The 22,101-nt window shown below is 38.1% G+C and overlaps 1 protein-coding gene across 1 annotated transcript; it reads left to right on the top strand.

Moving 5' to 3' along the window:
* Nucleotides 1-2,864: 2,864 nt before the first annotated feature.
* Nucleotides 2,865-22,062, top strand: LOC110045338 (nephrocystin-1-like). Its single transcript, XM_089295885.1, has 21 exons — nt 2,865-3,067; nt 3,379-3,452; nt 4,150-4,210; nt 4,426-4,451; nt 7,415-7,466; nt 8,545-8,606; nt 9,113-9,199; nt 9,678-9,747; nt 10,098-10,192; nt 10,823-10,892; nt 11,172-11,244; nt 11,698-11,737; nt 12,169-12,214; nt 14,394-14,478; nt 14,787-14,878; nt 17,484-17,547; nt 17,932-17,969; nt 19,111-19,193; nt 19,655-19,731; nt 20,457-20,550; nt 21,101-22,062. The coding sequence occupies exons 1-21, from the start codon at nt 2,984-2,986 to the stop codon at nt 21,246-21,248; spliced, it is 1,521 nt and encodes a 506-aa protein (XP_089152011.1). The 5' UTR covers nt 2,865-2,983; the 3' UTR covers nt 21,249-22,062.
* The last annotated feature ends 39 nt before the right edge of the window (nt 22,063-22,101 follow it).

Here is a 22,101-nt window from a genome sequence, read left to right as displayed (position 1 = left end):
GTGTCAGCCAGATTACTTGGCGCAAAACATTTTTTTCTTTTAATTTAAAAGAGAGATTCCAGCTAGCGGAAAATTTACGAAGTGCTCGCTGCTCGCCATCTGTATTTTCTGAAGTGCTCGCTGCTCGCAAGAGAGATTTGATCACTGCTCGTGCTCGCAAAAATAAACGCACTGCTCGCATGCTCGCAAATGCTCGCAAAGACCATTCGATACCCCTAATGTTTGTCAGAGGAGAGATGTTCGCGGATGCGAGTAGCGAAGTGTCTGTTGGTTTCACCAGCATAACAGGCATTACATCCTGCACGTGAAAACTTGTAATTGACTCGAGATCGTAAATCCGCAGGGATAGGATCCTTGACCCCAAAACAATTCCTGATTTTAAACGGGGTGAACACCAACTTAATGTCTAGGTCAGTGCAAAAAGTGCTAACTAATTTCTTAATTCTGCGTTGCGTTGTAATAGAAAAAGGACCCATGCACATTCTATGGGAGAAACCGTGTTTAAATTCCCAGGTCAATTATCCTAATTTATCCCTTTCGTACTAATTAGTCTCCTTCCTTATATAGTTTTACCCTGTTTTGGTTCGCCCCTTCATCCTTAATTATTCTAGTTAATATCTCACTTTGTTATACTATTTATTGCATATTTTCATTTTATAATTTATTTGTCATTGTACAACTGAGGTGTATGATTTCGCATCCGAAACATGTATTTTCTTCATTAAATAATGAACTTCAAAAACATAGTGTGGTTCATCAAAGCAATAATAATAATAACAATAATAATAATAACAACAATAATAATAATAATAATGATAACAACAATAACAACAATCATCATCATCATCATCATCATTAGATGATGTCCACAAATCAGAGCCAGAATGGCACGGAAGAGCTCAGCAACAGTAGTTCACAGGCTGCAGCAGCGAAAGAGAAATCCTATCAGAAATGGACCAAAGAAAGGGTCTGGGTCAAAAACCATGAGTTGATTGAAACCGAGGAATAAGTAACGTGACATGCTGTAAACAAACAGCGCGGAAGCGGCAGCGCAGGGCAAATAATTTTCGTCGAGTCCGACAAATAACGGTTGATGTTATCATCACTGCGGATGAACCCTTGATCAGTCCTCGCTCATGGTTTCCACGCTTTGTAAATGCAACAATCCGATTTCGTCTCGAGTTTGCACTAATCTCCATAAAATCCTCAAACCTTCAATACGGCCCGATAACTATATGAGATTATGTAATATTTAATATTGCATTATCTCACAAAAAGGAAAAATTGGCTTTTGCTTTGCTAGGAAAACAAATTAAATAAAGTTGGTGCGACTGAGATATTTTTACGAAATGAGACGGAAATTCGCAAAACAGTTCTTAAAAACTTTACTGACCTTGCTTCCACATGGGTGGGATCTTCATCTACTGCGTCGTGTTCTCTTTGATTTTTTATTTGACACACTGCTATGTTAGTCTGCTCTATCAATACTTCATTGCGCTGGTCGAATTTTTAATTTTATTTAAAGAAATGTTTTTTTGTTTACAATACGCTGCTGTTGAAAATGATACCGAGTTTTCAATTTTAATTTGAAAAACGTTCCTGTTAGTACGTTTCTGCTACTTGATGAAAAGTTTCGGGTTTAGCCGGACACGGCGCATAATTAACTCCTGAAGCAAGAATTGACATTTAAAATTGCTTTCTGGCATAAGGACATAAGCGATACGTGTTTTCACTTGTTAAAGAGTGGTTTAATCATGGTTATCAAGTTACCACACGTTACTGGACCATTGATTGGAAAAATACTATGTTGAACCTTGGTCTCGCTATGGTGGCTGGGAGTGGGTTCGTTGCTTTGTTAGCGGCTAGAAGTTTTGTGGTGGTCGCTACTTTCAGGTGGTGGTTACTTTCGAAATTCTACGGTATGTGCGTTATATGTAACACTCTCCTCTCTACCGACGGAGATTCAGCTTTTGTTTCACGCCACCGTAATTTTAGGCCGATACACATGAGGGGTTTTGCTTCTAGGTTTTGCTGCCCCGGGGGAGGGGGGGGGGGGGGGGAGGCGGGGCGAGAGTACTCCGAGAAAAATTTGGTTGGGGTATGCGGCTCGCTTCCCAAAACCCTTACCCTATTTATGACCAAATTCTGCGATTTTCAATACCCTATTTATGACCTGACCCTAAATCAATACTCTGTTTAAGACCTGCCTTATAATTAGTATCCTAGTTCAGACCGACGTTAAAGACATCGTGAAGGGCTTTTGTTGATCGGTCTTTTCGATAATAATGAAAAAATAGCTTCTTCTAAAAAACGTGCCCAATTTAAGACTAGACTGCAAAAACCAGACTCTATTAATGATCAAAATGGCTAAAATCGATACCCTATTTATGACCAAAATGGCTAAAAAACTATACCCTATGGAGCCGCAGATACCTATACAGCCCATATAAGGGAGTACCCCCCACCCCAGGTTTTGCTCCAACGGTACGCTCCGGGAAAGCTCCTCCGTGTGTACCAGCGATTTCATGGGCGTAATTCATTCTTTCCAACCTACAAAAATGCTCCACAACATTAAAGCGGTTCAATATATGTAAGCTTCCGCACTATGCTCCCCAATGTGAACTACAGTCGAACCCCTTTAATACGACCACCTTCAGGCCATGGAAAATTGGTCGCATTACGGGGTGGTCGTATTAAAGGGGTTCTTTAAATAGGAAACTGACTGACTGAGCTTTTTTGGACCAGAATAAAGTGGCCGTAATAAGGTGGTCGTATTAACCGGGAGGTCGTAAGGCGGGGTTCCACTGTAGTCGTGCAAATGATGGCGCGGTTACTCATTCGGCATTATGCGGGAGCCTGGGTATGACTCGTCATAAAAATGGCGGAAAGTTTGATCGGGGTGCAGCGTTTTGTGGATTTTCTCTTCGAGGTATTGAGCAGACATCTGGTTGCAAAGCACTGAAAACAGTTTCTTTATCTCACAATGTCTCGTAGCAAAGTAGAAAAATCGACGAAGAAAGGTAGCCTTGCATACGTGCAAAAGAGAATCAATTCTATTTCAAGACGGGTAAGTCAGCTGATGTCGTCATGTAAGCTTACAAATTTGTTTTAATGCAGCACATCCAGGCCATTCTCAGTGAAAAAAATCGTTTTGCTTAGAGAAAGTGATTTTGTCAAATATAATTAAAACGGTATTTTTTCTGTGCATACATCTGTACTATCCTCATCTGATAGGTTACTGAAGCTTACTGTTAGAATTTAAGCTTAGCCCTTGTGTTTCTCTCTGCAAGGTCAAAATAATTTATTTTTATAACACAAGAAATAAGGCAGACAATTGTCTTTGTACTGACAAGAGTTTTTTTCCGATTATCATTCAAGGTTGATGTATTTTACACTCGTCTGGATGGGTTATCATCAATAACATCACCAGAGAGAAGACAAAATTATAACGAGTGAGTGAAGTCTAAAGATAGAAAAATGATTGCTCCAGACTAATTGTCGCTGTTGTTTTAATGGTTAAGTTGAATGAGGCCAGGGCTGTGCATAGATTAATATATCGTACATGTAAGCTTAGGGCTAGATGGATCAACGGAGCTTTTTGCAGCTTACACAAATTAAACATGTAGTTGGCTTTGTTTGGCACGCACTTAAATCAGGGACGTGAAATATTATGCCAGAGTACAGCAGAACATTCTACATGTAGCACATCCCAAAATGTTACGGAATTTAAGGTGAATCCCAGGATCCAGGTTTTGATATTGAACATTATCTGTTTCTGCTTGGCATTCCAGTTGTTCCAGGTTATGTTACATGCCATTTTGTTCACCATGCACACAGTGAACATGAAAAAAAATTGTTGTTCTATTTGGTGTCAAGCAGTGCAGATATTAGAACAAGACAATGCTGGTGCCCTTTGTCGGTTTGCCTGTGTCAGAGGGCTGATCATCTTGGGAATGAGCTCAAAACAGTCACTGTGCTAGTACATTACGTAACATGTACATGTAAGAATTAATTAGCAAGCTTCTGCCCTCATGTATTTAAATACACCATTCACTACGAATGTATCAGCCTCTGGGCTGTTTAAAAACCTTTAGGAACTTTTGGCAACAAAAAAAACAAATCATAACATTATTTTTTCCCTTCCCTAAGCTGTGACAAATTAAAGACAGAAATTGAATTGCTGTCAAGTGAGATCTCTAGTCTCCCAAAGGTATGGACATGTCACATTGTTTATAGTCAGTTTCTGTACCATGTGATGTTGCGTAGTGTGTTGGGAAATTGCAAACTATGCCACAAATTAGTCAGTCATGTTTGCAAATTATACTTGTTAGCTAGTGACAACGAAACTTTCAGAACATATTGAGATTCTTTTGCTTGGTAGTGGAAGGGGTAAACAACTTATTTTGATGCTTATTATCTTATCAGGCTGAAAATAATTGCTCTTCACAAAAAAATCAGATTGAATACATGTAACTGGTTATATATGGACTGGTTATAAGGTGGGGTGGGCCAGAGCATTTGAAAATGTGGTGGATAGAAAAGACATGACTCACCCCTTCCGTTTGGTGCAAAACTGAGTGACCCACCCCTTAATGAAGGTTGAAAAATACATGTCACCCACCCCCCTATAAAACATGACATTTTTGTTTGTATAATCCATCAAAATCACATTTTGTGTATGAACTTGTGGCATTATTTATGTTTTTTTTATTTTTATTTTGTAACAGTAATATACAATTTTAAGCATTCAAAATAATATTGCCACCTGTTACTCTTGCAACTTTCAAGTGATGTCGGTAAACTCTAAAAAAATCAAAGGAGACCTATCGTCAAACTTGTGGATTAAGTAATCTAGAGATGAAACATGTTCACTTGGTGAACTTGCAATTACTGGTGTATTTTTAAAGGCTGTGAAAACAAGCTGGGTTCATACCACACAAGGTCGCACTTATCTCACAAAGTGTAGGCTTTTTTCGCTGGCTTTTGTTGCACACATATTACAGAATAGCTAGGGTGGAAAAATTGCAGCTGAACAGAGAGTGGTGAAGGCTAAGGGTTCTTGGGTCACAGAGGACACTCTTGCCAAAGAAATCATAGTGTACTCTCCACCCCCCCCCCCCCCCCCCACACACACACACACACTCACACATACACCCAGATCTTGATGGTGTTTGTCTACCTGCAGGGAAAATTTACAAGTATTCAAGTCGTACGAGCTTACAGAACTTTTTCATTGCATTTCACTCAAGGCTATAGGTAAGGTTTCTTATAAGACAGCACTTCTTTTCCAATGTAGAACCGCTTGTCTCTCTATATATATATTGCATGGAAAGTACATCAAAATAAGTAGCCTCATTTGCAAGTATTTTCAGTGTTGATCCAAAAAATCTGTCCACCCATAAATATGTGCTCCTACGAGCTCACAGAGGAGTTTCTTTCCCTTTGTTATCTTTTCAATCAGGAAGCAAAAGTGCTAACACAAGACAAGGTAAAAATCATTTAAGCTTATCAAAATCAAGTATTTGGGAATTTTTTTCCAAGTTTATGTGCATTTCACATCCCACTCAGAGTTCAGATCAATATACTAAAATAAACAAGACAAGTATAGAGAATACAACTTTAATCTAAACTTAACTCGATGTCGGTTGAACGTAGACTACTCAATTGATTGAACGTTGGATCTCACAGGAGATCTAATCAGCCAAACTTGAAAAGTAAAACGATAATAAGTCAAAGACTACTACAAGGCTGACAAAAGGTATATTCAAAAGAATATTTCGGCTGGCCTCAGGTTTAGATGTTACTAATTATAAAATGAAATTACAATATTATATAATGGTGCTGATGTTTGTCCTGGTTTCATTCATTGAGAAGTGTTCGTTTTGCTCACATAAGTTCATTAAGGTCCTCGAATAAGACACATTCTCATCAAAACTTACCACATTAGTAGGTCACTTTCCAGCAAACAAATGCTTGGAGATCGGAGTCCCCGCAAGAAACACGTTTCTACGCTTCGCATATCCACGCGTTTAAAAATGGACTGTAAACCTAAATGCACATTCAAGACTCAGGCCCAAGGATGTAAGTCCCAAACCCTTGTGGATGCATGTAGACACAAGTGGGCCATTTGGTGTTCTTGAAGACCAGTTGACATGTTGAAAGATCATGAAAATTTCTGCACCGGGACTCCTTGCTCATTCCATTAGACTTTTTAGCTTTCGTACAGTGATAATAATTATTATAAGTTACGTTTAAATTTATATAAAGACACAAAAGAGGAGTGAGAATTTTTTTTTACATTCAAAAATTCCGGCTTGATAAGAAAATTTAACTGAGTGGCAAACTCTTTTGTAATTATACCAAGACTTTGATTAAAAAAGAGTCACTTATGTGTTTCAATTCCTGCTATAAAATAGGATGACCCACCCCCACCCCATGAGTAGTTAAAAATTGAATGACCCACCACTTATCGTGGGCTCAAAAACTAACAACCCACCCCCTCTTTGCTCTGGCCCACACTTCCCAATACTTTTCAACTGGTCCCTAAAGAATTGTCAGTTTTGATGAATTTTTGTTCTGAGGTGATGTACATGTAGAATCTTTTGAAGTTTTGTGGGAAAAACTCACGGACCTCATTAACATTTGCATTATTTTTGCACAGAACTGCATACCAGTATTGTTCAAGTCTTTACTTTACTTACTTACTGGCACCATGCAGTTGCTTCTTCTTCTTCGAGCAGATGATGTTATAGTGAGAGTTGATAATATGTAGGGCATAATGTCACTTTACATTATAATACAAGTTGAATTTGAGCGCCCTCTGATTGGCTTAAAAGTGTTGTTTCATTAGAGTATACATGTAGAAGAACATACATGTAGAGGTTTCGCTCACCAGTGTTAAATTTGATAACTGATATACAAGTAATGATGTCTAAACCATAAAACACACTCTCTTGCGGAGTCCCGTGCTCTCTAAATTTATCTTGTGCTCTCAAAATTCCGTCATGTTCTATGTATTTGCTAGTCACATGTGCAGAAAAATATCTTTTCAAGTATAAAATTTCCACAATTGAAGTAGCAACGATAATGGACTGCCTTAAGCAACTTATAGAACCTTTGTCTTGGGCAGCTGCAAGATCTTGCCTAATTTACATGTCTGGAGTCGTGTAAACTCTGTTTATACGTGGAAGTCATATATTTATGTCACTAAGAGTTAAAAATTTGCATGCTAGTTTCCTGAGTTACTTCAGGTTGTTGTCACAAACAGGAACAGATAGGTTCAGCTTCAGTGATTCTTTGACATCAAGGTGTTTGATGGACATACAGTGTCGAATGAAGCAACGTTTTTAAATGATCTACTGTATCAACAACGGCTTACTATACTGGACATCGCAGCTGGAATTTAATTCTTGTTTATCCATCTACAAAAAAGAAGAATGCAAAAATCGTTGTTTCATGCTTACGAGGTGTGGAGAATCCGTAATTTTAAATTGTGTAGTCTACTGTAACTATACCAGAGGTTTGGGTTCCCTTAGCGAGTATTTTAAGCTCTACCTGCGAAAACCAGGCAAAACTATTACCTTCCCTTTTGTATGTTGACTGCGTTTGTAAGCGTTCGATTTTTACGCATGATATTCACAGAAACTATAATATTTATAATTACGGTTTCGTTTTAGAGTTTAATTTATAAGCCAGTCAATTTGATTTCAACTATAGATTTTTTAAGTCTGAAACACGGGGCTAGTGTCCATTCTAAAAAAACCACAATGTTTTGACTGCAATAGAAGTTAAATGCAAATCATTTCGAGATTAGCTGTGCCTTAAAAAATAAGCCATGTGCTTTCGAAGGAATAATTCTAAAATCACCCAGCCATGTATTTTTATACCTTACAGGCTGTGTATTGTTTAATTCATCGTGTTAATTATATGAATTGTCCATGTTCTCCGCAATAAGTTTACGTTTTACTTGTAGCTTTTTTAAGTTATCCTGATGGGTCATAATCCATCTTTTGATTTAGCGAAAGTCTTGTTTTTTTATGTTAATCGCTGTGATTCTTATTAGAGGCGGGTTTTATATTGTTAAATAAATTAAGCGCAGGTTACACGAAGATTACTAATTACATCTGCAATTCTGCGTAGGAACAGTTTTCTACTTTTTTCGTCGAACAAAAATTAAACGAAACTAAAAACCTATATAACACATTCATTCCACCTTACATTATACATGTATGCAAAATCTTTCTCAGTTCAATCAAACGAAAAATTGGTGAGGCTTGAATAATTTATCTTAATTGGCAACAAGCAAAATACTCCTTTCAGTCTGCATGTATTAACATTGTTTGTACTAATTAGCACGCAGCAGTGCATTGTAAAATCAGGCAAAGAGCTGATTCAGTGTTCACTGAGTGTACAAACGTACGTGCTGCTAAGGAATGTCTATCGAGTGTGTATCTGCTGGACTGATGTTCGTCATACATAATGGTAAACCCTTCTTGAACTTTCCATCATAGCTGACTTATTTTAATTTACATTTCTGTTTGACAGAGCAAACTTGGCAGAATTTCTGAACAACTAGAACCCGATGAAGTTGAGGAAGACCATTTCAGGTAATGATTTCAGCACCAGATTTATTCATGCATATATCTTGCCTTTTTTGTCTCTTCGTTTGCTTCCAACCGAAATAAAATATTTCAATTATGCCTTCAAAATTTAAGTATCGTAGCCACATAAACATTCACATGAACATTCAAAGCAGATACCCTAAATTTATAAGTCGTTCATAAATTCGGCCCGGGACTTGAAGTTTTTACTATTTAAATCAGTATTTTTTCCCTAGGGACTAGCGAATCACTTGACGGATAAGGTGTCTTTTTGCTTCACAAAACCTGGGTAGTGTACTCTATGTAATGAAAAGAGAGCTAGTTACTTTTTTTTTCTTTTCTTTTTTTTTTTTTTAAGTGACCCCATTTTTCCGTTGTATCCACACTCTCTTGTGTCAACTGAAAATGAAGTCACTGGTGGGATAGTATTTGTCGATGTACCACTCCAAGCCATTACATAGCTACCGTACAATGTATTGCATTTCTTTGTTTTCTTTTTTGTAACATTTCAGAAAGATGCAAGAAGGCGATGTTGGTGTATCCAACAGTGACTTGCAGACAGATAACGCTGATGACGATGGCACGCACATGCCAGAGAGGTGTGTTGAGAGAATGTGACCTTGCTTTCTACAGAAAACTTTCAAGGAGCTGTACTACTGATAGGCCGTCTAGTCATTTCATTATACATGTTTCTTTTTATTTTCTGCACTTTCCGTGGTGAAGCTCAATAACATGTTTCCAGACCTTAGAAAACCAACAAGAATGGTGTAATTTTTGTAGAATAGTACTTGAGAAACGAGGCAGAAGAGAGGAACCCATTAGGATGATTAACGGAGACCAGGATGGGTATATAGATAACAATATGAACCGCTTGAAGCTGAAGCTCTTTGCTCTCTGTTGAAAGTTGACAAAAAACTTTTACACAGAATGGTATTCCCTTGAAAAATTCTTTTTGAGGTTTTAGTCTGAGCTCGGAACGCCTGTATATTGCGAATGGTGACTGAAACATTGGGTGCTCACCTCAGTAGATCTGAGCAATCTTAATTTATGTTTTTAATTTACTTCTTTACAAAATAGTGAAGACGAAGATGAAGACGATGATGATGATGACGAGAGTGAAGAGGAAACCACGACAAACATAGTTATGGTGAGTCAGTTTTATTTCAGATACACTGTAGTCCGAATCACGGCATTTCATGAAGCGTGAGTTTCAACCCGTCCATGTAGGCAAGATCGGAGTTCCATCTCTGAAAGTTTATCTGTTTCCGCAGTTCTGGTAGCCTGACAACGCAGATGTATTTTACGTCTACGTTCGCAGGTTACAGTTCCCGTTGCTAAACAAAATTACAAAGTGTCATGGCGCCATGACACTTCGGAGATACTTCGCTAGTGTTCGTGCTTAGTTTTGATTGGTCTATAACAATCGGAAACTCTTCCACTACTTTTATCGGAGATTTGCCATCATCGTAAACTTTTGTTTTCTTTAAATGCTTCTAGGTCCTCAAAGTTGAGGCGCTGAGTGATTTTACAGGCGAACAAGATGGTGATCTTAGCTTCAAGAAAGGCAAGATTTTAACAGTTATCAAAACGAGGTATCTGATATTATTTGTATTTGTCATGCGCAACAGTCGTAGTAATAAGCTTTGAGGAAGAATTGATTTTGTATTGTAATAGAACTATTATCTTTGCCTTCAGACTTCATCTTCCGCAGCAAGCAAACATTTCAACCCTAATCGAATATCAAAATTATGCTTTTTTTGTAACTAAAGGATTTTTAACTTAGGCCTTCTGAGGGAACTTGATTAGGCCAAGAGAACCTCTGAAACATTTCAGAAGTTCGTCGTCCCACTCCACCTCAAAAAGAACTCGTGTTTTTCAAAACATTGTGATTTGAAGTGATTTTTCCCGCCACTTGAAAAGGTGCGTGCCTAGATCACACGTGATTGGACAGTTTAGAAATGCTCGCGCGTTGATCGTTGAGGATGACGTAGTTTACGTTTGTTTCGTAGCCTTGGCAGCAGGATGTTTTGTTTACGATGAACGAGCGATGTGTGGTTTGTGTGTTTAAACGACTGGGTTTTGTTTAGGCCGTAAAGGAAACTAAGACTAGTTAGGACCAAACTAGAATTAAGCGATGTTACTGTACCTTGAATGTTGAACCTTTTTTTTTTGTTGAAGTATTTTAACTTGTAAATAGCTCTTATTTTTGTTGTAAATTTTAGTGAGGATGGCTGGTGGGAAGCTGAAAACGCAGCCGGGAAACAAGGCGTTGTACCGAAAACTCTTGTTAAGGTTAATACTGGAAAGTTTAAAGTTGGTTTGTGTTATCATGATGTAAACGTGTCCATTGTTTTTGAACTCAAGTACTTTGGCGAATGTAAAAGGTGACAGTATGTAATATTTCGGCGATCCACATGAAGAATAGTAGATTGACTAAGGGAGTTAGTGGTGACATACTTTAAGATGGTGATAGCAAAAAATACTATTGGTTCACCTTTGCGACAGTTTTTTGCTTACTATCTGTGGATCGTAATGGTTGACTTGTGTTTAATATCCTTTCATTTTGATTAGATTATCGAGGAAAGCGGCGAAGAAACCTCACCGGAGAAGACTGACGGAGAAGATTCCACTGTAGTAAAGAAACGTATTTGCCTGATGCGGTAGCAGGAGCACTTTGAAGAATGTTAAGAACGGTTTTAGCTGATTGTCTGTTGGCGGATTGTTTGTGTGTCTTGCTTGGGTGATTTGTTCGCCGAACTCAATTCACGCCTCGCACTGTAACCATTCACGGCAGTCAAGCTGTTCTTTTCTAACCAATCAGGAACAACCTTCACTTGGGAAGCACGTGTTTTCCCGCGCTTGGCTCCGGATGCAAACAGCGTAACTGTTAGAAATCCTGTTGTGGTCTAGAAAAGAGACATGTTCTAGTTTATTTATTCAGTTTGTATGCAGTTATCAACAGACAGCGTTGGTCTGGTAGCTGAGAAATAAGCAATCCCTTTTAAGATGTGGTTTTTTAATCACCAAGCAACTGCCTAAGTGAAGATGTACGGTTAAATAACTAGCTTGCTTTTTTTTTCTTTTATTTTCTCTGCAGAGACAGCAGACAAAGTTCCCGAGCTTCCAAGGCAAAGAAGGTTAGCTCAGATCTTAAGTAACAAATCCACTCGTCAAGAAACTCAGTTATCAAAGCATTACCTTCACTGCACTCTTAATTATTTTTGTAGATTTTGTGGAACGGTTTGTGATTGTCAGGTTTCCATTGGAGCGCTACTACCGCTTTGATCGTTGAGATCGCCGAAAAAAAGGTTCGGCTATCGTTGCGATAACATGGCAACGATTCCTCAAAGATTGTAGCTATCGTTGCAATTATAATAAATATCCCAAAATGCACTCGTGGTTGTTTGATCCAGATCCTCTCAGAGAGTTTCTTATCTTATGTAGTGATCGTGGCGAACATATTGTAATCATTCTTTAGGTCGCATTACGCCTTGTAAAGATACCCAAGGTGCTATTCGTACATGACGGGAGAGTTTAATTCGTGTTTTTTTTTTTCCTGGGTGTTCAACGGAAAAGATCTTTGGAAAACTCTTTCAAGAGATTCTACTCAAGAGGTATGGCAGTTGTTTATACGAATGTATTTAGTGGCAATCCACCATTTGATGTCTTGAACCTCTCTGTCTGTCTGTCTGTGTGTCTGTCTCTCTGTCTCTCTGTGTGTCTGTCTCATACTCTGATCGATCAGAAAGGGCACAGATATATGAATCCAGTGAATTAATCAAACCTTCAAGCGAATGGATATAGTTGGAGAGTAGCGTACGAAAAAATATGTGCGAACGAGCGAGTCCCGATTCTTTTTCTGATTGGATGACAAAGTGGGGCGAGTTTGTTTGAGCCGTTCGTGTAGCGTGACTATGTGAACCGAAGAAAATGGAAAAAGATCTTTCTAATAACGACCTTATAAATACAATTTTTCATACAAAGCAAACGATAGTCTGTAGTTCTCGTGGCTTGAATTATTTTAGCAGATAAAATTAAATGACTGTTTTTTTTTTTTTCGAGGACAATGGAGGATATCAGAAGCTGATTTTCAGTCCGTCTTTGAAACATGCGTGCTCAGAAAAAAAAAAATAAATAAAGAAGAACTCCAACCTCTCCAGCTAGGTGTCGAACCTGAGACTCTCTTACTAGTCCAGATGATGTGTTCTGAGGACAGCGTGCATGTTACTCGGACGTTGTTATATGTTCACTGGATTTGGAGCCCGCGCTCATTATGTGCGCGAGCTGTTCAATTGTGACGTGATATTATCGACCGTTTACTTTCAAAACACAATGGTATTTTTCTTTCTTGTATTTCTGGTTATCATTTCTGGCTTCCGCTTTCCGCAGCTGATCACTGTCTAACGGAAAATGGCTTACTGCGCTACAGTTAATACATTCGAAGAGGTATTTTTAACATTTTATTTTCTTTTATTTTGTTTGGGTTTAGTTTGAGGAAAACCTTACTCTTAAGAAGCTACCGTATTTAATTACATTATGAACTGAAAGTTTGGGAGTGAATTTAGTCTGCTTTTCTCAACGGCTATGCACGCTTTGACATCAACTGAGTACAAATCTTTTGTGTTACGGGACAGCAGCGCTGTCGTTGTTTGTCTCAGTTTTTGTCTCAAATCTTACGTCGCTTTCCTCGCAGATATCATGAAAACTGCACTTTTCTTTTCAATTATGTTAATGATTGGTTCAAATTTTATTGCACTTTTTCCGAATAAAGCCCGCCTATAGCTTCAGCCTCGTACTGAAACGAAAGAATATATGTTTGTAAAAATGCTGGGGAGCGAGAAGATCCACATTTTGTGGGCGAAAAAAAATACTGGAGTTCAACTTGCTCTCAAACCAGAATTTGTATTTATGTGATATTCGCTACTTTCAGTGGCTATGAAAGCGATATTTGACAACTGAAAAATCGGTTTTCCTAAATTTTCAAACGTGGACTACCTTAAACTAAGTTAAAGCAAGCCCTATCGAAGTGAAACATCAAAATAATTCCTCTCTTTAAACTGAAAATAAATCACCACTATCGCTTTGCGCTGGCCATTAAATACAACTTACGAAAGCCAATGTAAACGATCAGAGACAGTTAATTTTATTTTAAATAATCTGTTTTCTTAGTCTAGTCATGAATTTAAACAACTTTATTTCTACTATAGAGTATTGCATTTTGTTTTCTACAGCGATATCTACACCTGTATCAAACGAAAAATAAAATATCAGCGGCTGAGATGACTCTCTCTTAAATTCAAATCAGAATATAACAATTTTTTTGCAAATCGTAAAATCTGCATTTGCAAAAACTATTTGTCGATTGCCACTTTGGCATTGTATTTAAGCGTTGTTAAGGATTTTAAATGGATTTTATGCTAAATGCTACAGATAAAAAATCGATTTTTATTCAAATTACCATGTTGTAAGGTAATTGTAAGAGGAGTAGACAGAATTTAATTTACATCGAAAGCAGCTGTAAAAACAGACACTGAAAACAAAGTAAAGTCGCGACCGTTTCTTTTGTGAACGAGCTTTTGAAAGAAGTGTCAATTTTGATTTTGTTAAATTTTATCTCTATATCTCAATTTCTGTTGCGAAGAAATGCCGTCAGAGTTGTTGGAAAAATAAAAACCTGTTATATTATTGGTTTTCAGTTCGCGTTTTATCAAAACCGGTTTGATCATCTGTTACTTGACTGTCTGGCGGAAAACGAACCTGTTGTAAGCAAGTATGACAATTTTATCTTCTCAGACAAGCGCCACAGATGTGCTTAAAGCCATGGGCGCGATGCCCAGTGGATTTCGTTCAACTACGCTTGGAAAAATGGCGAAAGAAGGCAAGTTGCTCGCTATTTCAGCTCCAATTTAGAGATATAATTATTGTTGTTGATTACCTGGTATTCTGTGCGATGTTTATCGTTCTGGTATCTGAGAAAATAAATAAAAGCGCTGCAACGAAAATTTTGATTTTTTCATTCAACTGTCATAGAGTGGGGGCGATATTTTAGAGGGTGGGGGAACTTTTATTCGACTTATATCCCAGGGATATTTACCACGTGGTATTTCCTTTTCCATATTTAAATTCCGTAGTTTCTTATTTTGTCTAATGTTGCATGACTGACGTATTGTTTGTTTCTGTTTATAGAAAACTGGCAAACTAGCTCTTGGGTGATGCCGAAACTAAGTCAGTCTAATGTAGCTTTTCGAGACATTACTTGGGATCCCGTCAACAAACAGGTGAATCATTGTTATACACTACTTGTTAATCTATGAGCTGAGTTCTCTGTGGATGTTAAGTGATACTGGAAGTTCACAAATGTCGAATGTCCTTAGAAGTGTTTACCTTTCCATTGCTTGTGTTCTCATTTTCCTTGAAATCGTAGGAAACGGTATAACGGCATGCAAAGAAAACTAACTTTGTCATTCTCACTGGATCCTAAAAGTTTCTTACGAATATAATCTCTTAAGGCACATCTGTAATTGGAATGTCCTCAAAAATATTCCCGAAAAGTACTCCGCTCGCTCGAATTAATTATTCCAAAGATAATTTCTTTTCCTGCGTGGGAAAGAGTACCATCAATAGAGTTGCTAAATTGGCAGAGGAATCGAGTTGTACTCTTAATCAATGTTTATTTATTCCGAGAATCTACCCATTGTCAGAGCAGTTCACCCTCAACGCAGTGAAGTGCAAACAAGTACAAAAAATAGTCACATCAATGGCGAGTGGTAAAGCCCCTGGGGTTGATAAAATTCCAATCCATGTGATCAAAAATCGTTTACCTGCTATCTTGCCATCATTAATGTCTATTATTAACGCTACCTTTGAGTTTGACACCTTCCCTTTGGCCTGGAAAACAGCTGAAGTGACCTCGATACCCAAGTTTGGAGACCATGACATTCCAAACAATAATAGACCAATTTCACCACTACCTGTCCTCTCTTAAGTCTGTGAGCGTGTCGCTCACAATCAGCTTACGTCATATCTACTCTCGAGAGGCCGTTTATCATCCTAACAAAGCGGAAATAAACAGTGGCATTCAACGGAAACATCTGTCATTCAAACAACTGACGAAATCCTAAATGCCATTGACAAAAAGAAACTAACTGCAGTTGTCCTTCTTGATCTAAGCAAAGCTTTCGACAGTATTGACCATCAAATACTTCTCGCTAAGTTACAGGACATTGGTGCGTCCAGACCTGCGATAGAATGGTTCGGAAGTTACTTAACCTCTCGATACCAATTTGTGCGAATAAATACAACTCTGTCGACCAAACTACCTGTTAGCTCTGGCGTTCCACAAGGGAACATCCTTGGCCCATTACTCTTTAACATCTATGTTAATGACCTCCCTTCTGTGCCAAAAAATTGTTCATCGCAGTGTTACGTCGACGATACCAACCTACTCATGTCATTTCAACTCCACGATCAGCACGAAGATGAATAAGGACTTGTTAAGTTTCGGAATAGGTGCTTTGATAATCAGCTTTTACTCAACCCAGATAAACAAAACTGGTGATATTCGACAGCCGGTAAATGACTGTTAAGGTTAGCGACTTTAGGCTATTTCTATTGGGGAAGGAACTCGAGCCCGTTAACGCTGCAAGAGACCTTGGCGTCACACTGGACTCTAATTTAACATATAATGAGCATACTGTATCCTCATGCATGTCACGATTAGGCCAAATTAACCGCGTTAAGCATATTTTTGATAAAAGCGCCTTTATTATTATTATAAATGCCCTAGTGTTTAGTAAATTATTCTACTGCTCTTCTGTTTGGAGCAATACTACTCCAGCTAATCTGGACAAGCTCCAAGCAGTACAGAATTTTGCTTGTCACATTTTGTGCGGCGCTAAAAAATTCGATCACATAACTCTTTTGCTACAAGACTTGCGCTGCCTACCAATCAGGCAACAACTTTTTCCGTTTTACTGTTCTGGTTTTTAAGTGCATGACGAGTTGTGCTCCGGAGTATTTGACATCTAAGCTCGTCAGAAGATCCGCCGTCTCGACAAGGAATACCAGAAACTCTCAACTTTTGAACATAACACTCTTCCGCACTGCTAGAGGCCAAAGAACCTTTTAATATAGAGCGACTTCTCTGTGGAATGAGTTGCAGCCTGCGCTCAAACTTAGCCCATCTGTGACGATTTCAAGCGTTACTCAGGCAAAAGCCTCTTAATGACTGCTTTATTTAATTTTAGTAACCTTTATCTTCTTTTATCATTGTCATGTACTTAGTTTTTAATTTTGTGATGTAAAATTGACTCTGAAAAGCCCCGTGGGGACGAGCCAATAAAGTATGTATGTATGTATGTACTGCAAAATCCACTAGCCGCGGGCTATCGGATACTACTTTCTTTGCATGTTGCTGATAATTATCAAGAAAAATAGTTAAAAACTGCTTGAGGAAATAAAGGATACTCAAAAGCTTGCATTTGAGTGAACGTCTTGTGACTCAGCATCCAGTCCTCTAAGCTAAAGAAGAACTCGGTCACTGTGTCTTCTAAAAACCATTACAGACTACATGTAGCGTTGCTTTATCATTAAGCTGATTTTTATGCTTCAGAAGAGAAAATGTCCGGTTAAAATGTTAGGAAATGCAAAATACTATTTAAGTCAGTTTAATATGATAGCTACATTAGTGGCAAAACTTGAGTCTTACCTTGCCCTACGAGTCAAAGATGGGGTTACATCCCTTTTTCCAATAATTGATATAAAGTTCTGCACTATGGTCAGTTCCGTGTGGAGAGGTTTGACTGTATTGTAACAATGAGTAAATTAAGTTTTAAGAAGCACCTGATGGCATAGAATGAATGCATGTTGTTTTTGTCTTTGTAGTGTGCCACCAGTGTGTTTGATTCAGAGTGCCTGGCTCGTATAAATTCTAGTGACGATTCTCTAGGTGAGTGCCGTTGTACTGTTTATATTGTTTTCCCCAAAAAACCTCATTTTTTTAGTCAGCTCAACGGCGGTGAATTTTGCCGCATTGCAGTGTGGCATTGTATTAATGGTTTCATTGACGAGTGGGTGTTTGTGTTGCGGTCTGCATAAGAAAAAACACGCCGCCCTGAATAAGGATCAATAAGATGTTGCACCCTGTCGGGTCGGGGAGAAGAAAACGTAGGATACTGACTGAGACTGCTTCTGTAGTTTTAACCAAATAGAACCGTTTAGAGGAGATATCAGACTTATAAGTAATGGTCCAGCGAGACTTTACGAGACAATTATGAGGCTAAATGTGTAAGTCGACATCATGGTTTTACTGATCTTCGTTTCTTTCTCCTAGTTATTCTTTTTGAGTTGAACATGCTTTACAGAAGAACGGTAAGTACTGTTTTCTTGCCTGCATTTCTGGATGGGCGTTGACCGAGTTGTGCGCCTGGGAGTTTTTGCGTAAAATGTAATATTTTGAGGAGAAACTTCCAATCTGACAAGTCTGGTTGCTTTGACTTTCACAATGTTAAGTGATGTCAAATCTTGGCCAATCATAGTGCCACTTTGCTTTTACTACATGTATACCATTCTACTTTCAACCTGAATTTGCTCAGTAGTTTTGGTTTTCCTCAGTTTTCTCGTTCATTCACGGGACGACAAGCTTTTAATGTCATAATTCCAATATACTTGGCGAAAACTAAATGACGGAAAATTAGGATAGAAAACGTCAGGCGTTTCAATCAGGCTTATTATAAAATAGGAGCAGCTCGTGAACGATACTTTTCCTACTTAGAAATTAATAACAGATCTGAAGGGAATAAACTACGCAAAACAAAGCAGTAGAAGAATTCTATGGTGGGCTACTGTAGAAAAGACTTGTAGCGATGTACTGTTCTTTCAAAAGTAGTCCGTTAATACTCCCTAGCCTTTTACAGCCAATCATATTCTGTCCTTTATTCTGGGGAGCTTTGAGTCATTCTCGTTGACTTTGATAAATAAAGTTCAAGTTATCGAAGATAAACTTATAAAGAAATTGACCTGAAGAGATAAACAATTTCGTCGACTTAGCAAGAAGTTCGAGTTTCCCAGGGTAAAATTACCGTTAATTTTTAGAAGCAGGCCCAGGTAAACCCAATTTTGATTCTAGTTAGCGCGAGATTTGCGTCACCGCGGACGTCAACTGTAGCATTTAAAGTTACCCGTGGTCTAAAGAAACAATGTCATGGATGCTGAATTGAATCTATGTGGAAGACCCTTTTACAGTCCGTCGTAACATTCCTCAATCTTGAACTTTCTTGTTTGAATTTCGTTTCTTTTTATTATCGCCTGTTTATGTTCGTATATTGTTTTGTACCATGTACTGTCTTTGGACCCTCCTATTCACAAGTACAGCCAGGATTTTTCGTCCTTACTTTACGCCGATCCATACACCTCGTCAAACCTCTCTTGAACGTCAAGTTTTCCATTATTTATAGATTGAACATTAGTCTTTGTTTAACCTTCCTGGCTTGTATTTTTATATTTCTTGTAGTCCACCGGCGAGAAAAGTGAAGTAGCATGTGGCTGGTGTGTGATGAGACTGTTTGAAGAAAATGGAGCGCCAGTACCTAACAAGTAAGGCGATTAAAAATATATAAAATTAGTTATTATTTAGCATGTAGACGATGGAGTTTAAACGCCTAACGAAATGAAAGTGAATCGCATCATTGTAGCAAGCTAATTTATCTTACGCAGTTATCATAGCAAATGCCGTTTGGTTTAGGCGAATTCCAGCTTCTCAGGCCAAATTGAGCGCGTAGTTTTTGTCTCAAAGTTTCGAAGTAACTGTTGGCGACACGTTGGTGCCACAACTTTCGCAATACTCTCGAGTGCCCGTGCTATTCCCTGATTGGATAAAAAAAATCATCAATTTAACGAGTGGGTGTAATAATGTTTCTCTCCTTCTCCCCCTCCCTTCCGATTGTGCGCTTGCCTGTAGTGTGTCCAGTTCGCACAAATTCTACAAGATTGAAAACGAGGCTTAGTCGGAAAAGTTTAGCTATGTGAGGAAACACCGTTTGCTTGTTCTTTGACAGGACATACGAGATTCTACTCAATGGAGGAACTCCGTTTGATACTGGTGTGGACTTGGACCACTCCATCAGTTTAAAAGGTAACCAATCACTCTCTTGTCAATAGACTTTTTTCGACTGGGTGGTTGCCCCATTTCAGACCATGTGATGATACTCTTGAGAATTCTTCCTTTCAAATTTTCAAATAGTCGCGTGCGTATGAATAAATAATTTTTAGATCGATAAAAGAACTATTCTCTGGAGAACATCACGTGGTCTGTAATGAGAAAACAAGCCGCCCAAGCGAAAAAGGTCCATATTCTTTAAGTGAACGTAAACTGGATCCTGTTTTACTAAATTGCAGTTGAACAGGAACACCAAATAAAAAGGATGAAAAACTGCGGACGAGGCTTCTACTAACAGTTTGTTATATGAAAGAATAAGAGCTGAGAGTTCTCAGTTAACTCTAGAATAAATATTTATCAGCATTAGGTCCAGTCACAACAGTCCAAACGTACACTTCCGAAATGCCTGCAAAAGGACAGCCATAGAAATATGATATATTTGCTTGGGTTTGAATTTCTCAGTATTTGTATTTCTCGTGCTTGTGAACAAGCTTTGGTCATTAAGAAATGGACTTGTTACATAAATGGGAACACGTCTTGTTTTGCAAGGGGAGCAAAGTTCCCTCGACCTGAATGGAACTTGGGAAAAAAACCGATAAATTCTTGTGTTGGTTTTATTTCTTTATTGTTTTTGTTTTGTCTTGTGTTATTTTTTCTTTCATGTTCTGACATCGTTTCTGTTTGTTGTTTTTTCTTCTTAGCAAGCAGTAACCATTTCCAGCAAGTTGTTCGTTCTAATCGCCAGCCACGGCTGACAGTGAAGCTGATTTCCCATCAAAAAAGAGAAATATATGAGTAAGTCCCATCATTTTGTATGTATCCGTTTTTCTTGTTAAACTAACATCATTTGATGCGATTGAGATTTAGTTATGATGAGATCCGTACATGTCTTTTCGATAAAATAACTAATATCTGACGCCGCATCTTAATTAGACCTACCAATCAACAAGTTATAAAACACTGTTTTCCTTGACTTTGTTGACTTTCAAAGGAGCTGAACGATTAGCTTTAAAAACTCTTCAGCTTTTGATTATTTATAACTAATAAGATTATCAATCACTCAGATGCAAATTTCAACCAATCATGGCTTCGCTTACATGACGTTTGTCAAGTATGGTGCTTGTCACGTTGGTTCACTTCCGGTTCATCAGTTCCACAATTTACAATCGTATACAGTAGTTGTCTTTGTTTTATGATATCTCTTAATGTTTGACTTAAAGTTCTATGCAAGAATGAGAATCCAAGTTTTGATCTCAATGCCCTAATTTTCATTTTATTCTTCTCTATTTGTTGTCATTGAGCAGTGACAATATTTCATAAGTTGTTATTTTGTATCTCTTTGTAGCATGTTACCGGACACTTTGTTAACATGTCACATGTACGCTCAATTCATTTCTTTGTACAGCCAACTGCTGACCGAGGTCGTAATGGACGGAGGGCGCGACTCACAAGTTGCAGGAAATTTTTTGGACTGTTTGGTGCATGCGCAATAACGAAAACTCTCGCTCGTGTTTCTGGGTTCTTTCATGTTCTTTCCATGAGGGAAGCATTGGTATTAATATTCAACACGAGATTGTAGAAGTCTTTAATAAAAACATTACTATACCAAGTTTAAGGTAAGCATTAACTTAATTTCAACTCTCATTTTACTAAGGAAAGATTGTATTTCGTGTTTCAAGCTTTATCATGGATCCTGTGATATCTACATTTCCCAAAATTCTTCATACCAGTGACGTCATGGATGCTCTGAAGGTACGCGCGTGACTATCACGTGAGCACACATTAACAATACCAAAGGAAGGAAGCATTTGGAGAAAAAGTACAAGATTAAAAGGATAGTAGAAAGCTGCAGTTTATGAAATGTGATTTTGTGACAGGATATTAGGAGAAAGACTTTGCCAAAAACGAGAAAAACGTCACTATTTTACACACGACCCTCCAGTCCTGCATTCTAATGGCTGATAGTATAGGAGTAGCTCAGCCAATGATATTGCAGCATTTGCATTAGTATACTAGTAGCATTCTACTAATACAACGTATTGGCTTAACTCGAATCATTCCCCTGACCATCTGTAGGGGCAGAAGGGCACAACTTTGAGGGCTGGCAAAATTGTCAATTTTCCGCCCTATAAGTCTAAAACTTTAAAATCGTGTTTTCCAAACGATGCATGTATTTTATAAATATTGAAATATAACTGTGGCTTCATATGAAGCTTTGAAAAGTTGCAAAAAACATTACCATAACTTTAATTTTTACAGCGCTGCTGGGACGAGAAGAACAAACGAGAGCTGAAGCGATCTCAACAACGAGTAAGTAATGCCGCAAAAATGCTGCAGTTTGCCCGC

This window comes from Orbicella faveolata, unplaced genomic scaffold (genome assembly GCF_042242905.1).
Source record: "Orbicella faveolata isolate gen_17 unplaced genomic scaffold, um_ofav_v1 contig_26, whole genome shotgun sequence".
Classification (NCBI taxonomy): Eukaryota; Metazoa; Cnidaria; class Anthozoa; order Scleractinia; family Merulinidae; genus Orbicella; species Orbicella faveolata.
The sequence above is the reverse complement of the archived record's forward strand: the minus strand, read 5'-3'. Positions and strand labels throughout refer to the sequence as shown.

Coding starts and splice junctions, on each gene's coding strand:
- LOC110045338 (XM_089295885.1), top strand. CDS start 2,984: ATGTCTCGTAGCAAAGTAGAAAAATCGACGAAGAAAGGTAGCCTTGCA. Junction 17,548..17,931: donor TTCTAGTGACGATTCTCTAG/GTGAGTGCCGTT, acceptor TCTTTCTCCTAG/TTATTCTTTTTGAGTTGAAC. Junction 19,194..19,654: donor GGAGCGCCAGTACCTAACAA/GTAAGGCGATTA, acceptor GTTCTTTGACAG/GACATACGAGATTCTACTCA.